At 37.0% G+C, this 6,691-nt stretch overlaps 1 protein-coding gene across 1 annotated transcript in view; it reads right to left on the bottom strand.

The window, feature by feature from the left end:
* Positions 1-6,691, bottom strand: part of ago2 (argonaute RISC catalytic component 2) — a 29,205-nt gene that overhangs the window by 12,844 nt on the left and 9,670 nt on the right. Inside the window, exons 9-16 of the mRNA XM_056479106.1 lie at positions 5,567-5,714; positions 5,356-5,475; positions 4,496-4,618; positions 4,272-4,405; positions 3,525-3,709; positions 3,276-3,435; positions 1,295-1,385; positions 891-1,085 (exon numbers count right to left, since the gene is read on the bottom strand). Coding sequence (XP_056335081.1) covers positions 891-1,085; positions 1,295-1,385; positions 3,276-3,435; positions 3,525-3,709; positions 4,272-4,405; positions 4,496-4,618; positions 5,356-5,475; positions 5,567-5,714 — 1,156 coding nt within the window. The remainder of the gene's footprint in view (positions 1-890; positions 1,086-1,294; positions 1,386-3,275; positions 3,436-3,524; positions 3,710-4,271; positions 4,406-4,495; positions 4,619-5,355; positions 5,476-5,566; positions 5,715-6,691) is intronic.

Genomic DNA, 6,691 nt, shown 5'->3' with positions numbered 1-6,691 from the left:
TGCCGACTGTTTTTATCATTATTAATAGCTACAGCAGTCCTTCAGTCAAGAGCAGTGAGTGATTTTGTCCTTTTGTTGTTTGATTAAAGTTTTTTACTTGCAGTGAAGATGCTTTGAGCACAGTTTTTCATATTTTTATTCTATTGTATTTATTTCCCTTTTCTTATTTACAGGGAGGAAAATAACTGTATAAATACAGTTGAAGTCAGAATTATTAGCCCTCCTGAATTATTAGGGACCCTTTTTCCCCAATTTCTGTTTAATGGAAAGAAGATTTTTTTCATTTCTAAACATAATAGATTTAATAACTCATTTCTAATAACTGATTTATTTTATCTTTGCCATGATGACAGTACATATTACTTTACTAGATATTTTCAAAATACAAGCATTCAGATTAAAGTGTGATTCAAAGGCTTAATTAAGGTAATTAGGCAGGTCATTGTATAACAGTAGTTTCTTCTGCAGACAATCAAAAAAATATATTGCTTAAGGGGGCTAATAATAATGATCTCAAAATAAGTTTAAAAATATTATAAAAGCTTTTATTCTAGCCAAAATAAAACAAATAAGTCTTTCTCCAGAAGAAAAAATATTATAGGAAATACTGTGAAAATTCCTTGCTCTGTTAAACATAATTTAGGAAATATTCATAAAAAAATAAATAATTGGACTTCAACTGATAATCGTTTTGAATAATCGTGATTACAATTATGACCAAAATAATTGTGATTATGATTTTTCCCATAATCGAGCAGCCCTTATATAATCGCAGACTGTTACCACACAAACCCTTTATAAAACAGATTTTTGCATAATACACCCCTTTAAATAATACATGCCAGTACTACTTAGCATGTGCTAACAAAAGTTCTTGTCCTACAGTTTACCTGGTTAAACTGGCCTTCAGAGATGCCGTCTCTGTAGTAGATGATGCGTGTTGGTTTGAAGCGTGTGGATTTGTAAAACTGGATGAGCAACTCTCTGACCATGGTTGCCAGATCTTGAATGATGTCCTGCCGGTGCTGCTGCACCCGCACTGTGGCACAGTATCTGCTTGGGTGGGCATCCATACTGCCAACAACCTAAATGCCATGTGTAAAATTATTATATTTTAAAACATTTCTGAAAACCCCCCTAAGCCCGAACATGTTAAAAGCCTCTTTAAAGACTTGTTGAAGGCTTAAATTGTGTACTATAAGTGGAAATTGGTCACATTTGGGGTATTAGCGCTGCTTGGCACTATGCAATGAACATTATCAGCCTTAAAACATCAGAGGTTTGTCAGGCTTACAGCAGCAATTGAGGGTTTCTTGCCATCTCCAGCTGGAGGATGAGTCACATCTGCACCCAGAAAGATGACTGGTTGCTGGAACACCAAGGGCCTAAGACAAAAAACAAAAAACAAACAAAAAGAGTAATAAAAGAGTGGAAAAAAACAATAGTAAAAAGTAAAAAAAGAAAAGAAAATAGCTGTATTTTCCGGTCTAAGGATGGTTCATGCAAAAATGTTAATTCCCTGATCATTAACTCATCCTTACATCGTTCCAAAATGATTAGACTTTTGGTTAAACTTTGAAACACAAATTTAGATGTAATGAAATCTGTGAGATGTCTGTCTTTCCATTGAAATTTAAAGTAACGACCGAAAGACGTCAATAAGGTGTCGTGAACTCAATTAATATTGATTGAGCAGTTAAATCAAAGCCTTGAGACTGACTATAACTGCTTTACACAATGAAGTGACATAATTAAGGATTTTTTACACCCATATTACATGGCTATATGGAATAAATTATTCTACACTGTCAATTAATTGGTCTGATAACAATAAAAACTGATTCCACAATAAAAATAAAGAAAAGTCAGCACCATGCGCTATAAACATTTTATAATTGAAACTGAATTATCACACTCCTGTCATTTTACACAGATGCACCTGCTGCCGTCTTCTGGTTTAATTATCGATAATACTGAAAATGAATTTCAACAATTACGGTTATGTTCATCTTCTTGCCAGGCATCTATCAAATTTGATGTTGCTGAAGTATGCATGTTGATTAGTGGTGCAACGGATCATAAATCTCACAGTTCAGATCACGCTATGGTTTTTGAGTCACAGACAGGACCATTTTTCAGATCAGAAAAAAAGGAGGAGACAAATGTCCATTGCTTGAATTTCTTCTAATGTTCACTTTCAAAAGGCAACCATTTTAAACAGACACAAAATAGGCTTTCTTTTGTAGTAGTTGTTACATTACTATTTTGAGTAAGACTTAAAAGGTGCCGTGAAGCAGTGGTCCTCAACCACCGGGTCATCGGAGTCTGTCATCTTTTATTTTGAAAAAAAAATTATGTTGAAAAATGACTGTATTCTCTCGCTTACACCTCGATCACTTGAGCGCCCAAATTTAACCCACAAGCAGCAAAATGAGTAAGAAACAGACGTCTTTGGAAAGTTTCTTTGCTAAGGGAAAAAGGCCAAGTAAAGGACCCACGAACTACCAAGGAATGGATCCACAACCCATTTGTCACCAAATCAGGTGAATCCACCATGTCTGTGCAAGATCAACAGCTGAAGATAGAAAATGACGGCGGTCTTTTATGGCATGTTTCCACTGACTTGTACAGTACGGGTCGGTACGGGTCACCTTTATCAGGCTTGCATTTCCACTGCCAAAAGGGTACCAATGGTATCCTTTTGGTGGGCATGGTGTATGACAGAAAGTTTCAGTCGACGCCATTCTCGCTCAAGGAAATCTCGCTCAAAGTAAAGCTGTACGGGCCGTTCACATATCATATGAGAAGCACTTCTCACAAAACACAGGCTTGATACACATAAAAAACTTGTGTAGAAATGTTCATTACTAACTTTTCTATGAACATAATTTGATTATAACTACAGATCAATGATCAGTGCAAAATAGCCTACTGTAACGTCTGCAATTACATAAAAATAAAAAAATAAATGCAATATATATGAACACATACAGCCCCTTACAGAAAAAACACCAAACACCCTAAGTTATGGTTTTACTGACTTTAAATAGTTGGATTGAAACCTTATTTTTCATTTATAAACATTTTAATTTGTGTTCCCAAGAATAACCTAAATCTTTTTAAAATGATCAATTGGTGACTGAAGGGGAGAATATATATATTTGAGTGAACTAACCCTTTACGTTTTGTGGGAAAGCATCACAGGCCTTAAAGGACAACAAGAAATTGCCTCAAGCTCTCTGCATGTCAAAGACCTTTGTAAAAGCTGCCCTCACCTGCCCTGTGGAAGAAGAATGTTGTTGACTCCACCCAGTTTGACGTTAATCTTGAGGCAGAGGTTAGAAAGGGTCTGAGGTGTGGTCTTCTGCACATTCTTCACCTGGACACACTGCGTGGCCATGCCGAGAACAGTGTCTCCAACACGCTTCACCTCAGCTGTAGGAATTTACATCATTAAGAGTGTGTACAAAATACACACAAGAGAAAAAAAAACACTGTAAACAAAATAAAAATCATTAAATTACCATAAACAGGAGTCTTTCCGGGTAAGATGACCACCACCAACTGTAAGCCTTGATAAGTGTACTTGAGGTGTTTGAACATGGGCTCCACACTGTCTGCTCCCTGGGCATATTTGCAAAAGCATGGCTGGCCCTGAATAGGCATCCCAGCATCACGTGAGATCTTACGAAGCTGGTCAGTGAATGCCCTGAGAAAACAAATAGCATAAAATATGGGTAAGTTTTTTTTTTTTTTTATAATGTCCTTAAACGCTAATATTTCTCTACCAAAAAAAGAGGCAGATTAAGGTACAAATGAAGTCAAAACCAACCATGGGATTTTGTCAGTTCACACATTGCTAGTTTTGTTGTGAACAAATCATCTGTGCATGTCATTAACATAAAAATAAATAAATAAATTTGCCTTCGTAATTTTTAATTGAAATCTGAAAATGCACTTCCTGTTTATTTTCTGTTAAATTCCCAGATTAGGTCTGTCTAAGGTATTAGGCGTGGCTAATATACGTAACCACACCACTCCAACTGTCAGTTTTGACAACAAACAGAAATGCTAAGGAGGAGGTGGCTGTAATAACTCTCCCAAAACCCTTTCCTGATATTTCTGAATGAAATGCCTACTTTACTATATCCAATCAGCTTGCAGTAAAAAAAAAAACAAGCCACGCCCACTGTTTCACATTTAATATTCCGTTATAAACAAATAACCGCAACTATAGCTTTCGGTTCATGTGGACTTTAAAATTGACTTACTTCAGCAGGAGTTCGGTGCACTGCCTCTGTGGGGCAAAGCAGGCAATGGCCCAAACTTTGATTTCAATCCCTGTGTGGAACTGCTTGTTCCTCATGTCCCACACGCCCTGGACTGGGGTTGCTATTGCTTTGTTCTGAAACAGCAAACAGCCAGACACATGACCAAATTAGGCAGCCTAAAAGAGATTCAACCAAAAGCTGGGTTGACCCGAGGAGATTCTTACCCTTCCACCATAGAGAATTGAAGGTGCTTGAAGGACCCGACCATTGACTTCAGTCATATCGTCTCTTACCATGACTCCAAACTCACGCACATAAGGATCAGTGTTGAAGTTGGCACTTCTCATCTGTTGAAATCAAATGACGTTACTCATAAGGTGTGGGTGAGATTTAACGCTCTGGTTTACACCTGTTATTAATGTGCATTTTCAGTGATGTAGTTTCAAGTGGTCTATCATGGTCCGGCTTTTTTAACACCTGTTTAAAGTCTCTCCTGTGATTGATTTTCTTTGAGACTTTTATTTTGTCACATTCCACATTACTTTTTTGGAAGAACTCCATGTGATAGACAAGTTTTACTTAAATTAACCCATATTATGCAACTTACGAGTGAATGGCAAAGCTGGCAAAGAAATTATGTGAATGACAACTACAATTTTTTTTTAACTGACACGGTTTCAATTGACTATCATCTTCTATGTGAAGGTGCTTCGACACAATCCACACTGTAAAAGCACTATACAAATAAAGGTGAATTGAATTTTAAGTGTAAACTGCTTGTTTTGGTATAATGCTAACATTTGAATACCTTGTTTTTGTGTGGTTTCACAAACAGTCCAACAAAAATCATGTGTATAGTCAGTAGGGAGAGAGAAGGTGGTCTGTTGTGGCTGTGTGATTGCATTCAACCACGGGTGTTTACACTACACAAGCAATCCAATGCAACTACCTCTAGAAATAGTTGTAAAAGTTTTTAGACTTCATTTATGCCTGTATTTATTGTCGTCTATTTGAGATTGGATTGATGAAATAGCAGGTGTAAAGGAGGCTTGGGAAACTGCAAAAGAACGGATAGAGAATCTACCAGTTTGCTGATCTCGTCCTGACGGTCAGGCGCAGACCTGGCTGTGGCACGTATCATAGTGGAGGTCTGATTGTCTGTCAGTTTCTTGATGCATCGCTGCCCGGCTACTATGTTACAGACCTGAAATAAAAAGAATAATATTAATAAACTTTAGAAAAAAGAAATGAGAGAAAAGGGGGAAAAGCAAGTCCAGGATGTGGTTTCAACCAACCTCCAACGGAAGGTAGGTGTGTTTCTGCTCCTGACCAACTTGTAAACATGGGAGATGTGGGTATCGCAGCACCAGTTTGTATTTATCCTTGAAGTACTGGGCGACAGTGCATTCAATGGTCTGACCATTCTCTTGCTGCAAGGGAAACCTAGAAACAAACAAAATACATTTTAAAACCATCAGCTATTAAATAATGAATCTTTCAGTGAGGAATATTAAGTGTGATGACAAAAAAATAGAAGTAATCCACTATAAAAAAAATGTAGAGTTGCACACAATTCATTCATGTTGTCTCAACAAAAATTGATTAAGTTAACTGCATTGAATTTGTCCCTAATTTTTTTTATCTCAAGAATTGTGTTGTTTCAGCTTATATTAATTAAATAGTTTGAACAATATTCTTTGAGTGTACTAAGATTAAAACCATGTTAAGACCATGTTTTTTTGTTCAAAAATAATGTAAAATAAGCCAGTAGTAGCTAAAAATAAAATATTTTTAAACATTTTATACATGTATTTTAATTCCCCATCACTCTACAACAAATCATTTAAATTTAGCAGTATTGGGGTGGAAAAAAGGAATATAAAATGCATTTAAACAAACAAAATTTAAGCGAAATTAGGCATGTGGGAAATGTGCTACACCACAAATCTTAACTGTGCTTACTTGATATAAATTTCATTCATTACTTAAGTGAGGTATATTTATAAACTAATTCCGAGAGGATCACGTGCTTATGATTTATCACAGCCGGTCTCGTATTAATCAGTATCATCCAATCATATGAGCCATAAGCTACTATAAATAACCACAGTTTTCAGTCCACTTTATCTTCGTTTGGAAGAAACCCCCCTTCCTCCCCATTCTCCTCCTTCACTATAGATCGGGCGGCACGGAGGCCCAGTGGTTAGCACTGTTAGCCCCACAGCAAGAACACTGCCAGCCCTGGTCCTGCCAGGTCGGTAGGCGTTTCTGTGAGGAGTTTGTATATTCTCCCCGTGTCCGCGGGGGTTTTCCCCGGGTTCTCCGGTTTCCTCCCACCATCCAAATATATACATCATGCATAACAATCAAGCATTTGTCTAGCCCCCTTTTTTCCTCGCATGTTCCCTTAGCTACTGCAG

Source organism: Danio aesculapii, chromosome 19, assembly GCF_903798145.1.
Source record: "Danio aesculapii chromosome 19, fDanAes4.1, whole genome shotgun sequence".
NCBI lineage: Eukaryota > Metazoa > Chordata > Actinopteri > Cypriniformes > Danionidae > Danio > Danio aesculapii.
This window is presented reverse-complemented; position numbering and strand designations above follow the sequence as displayed.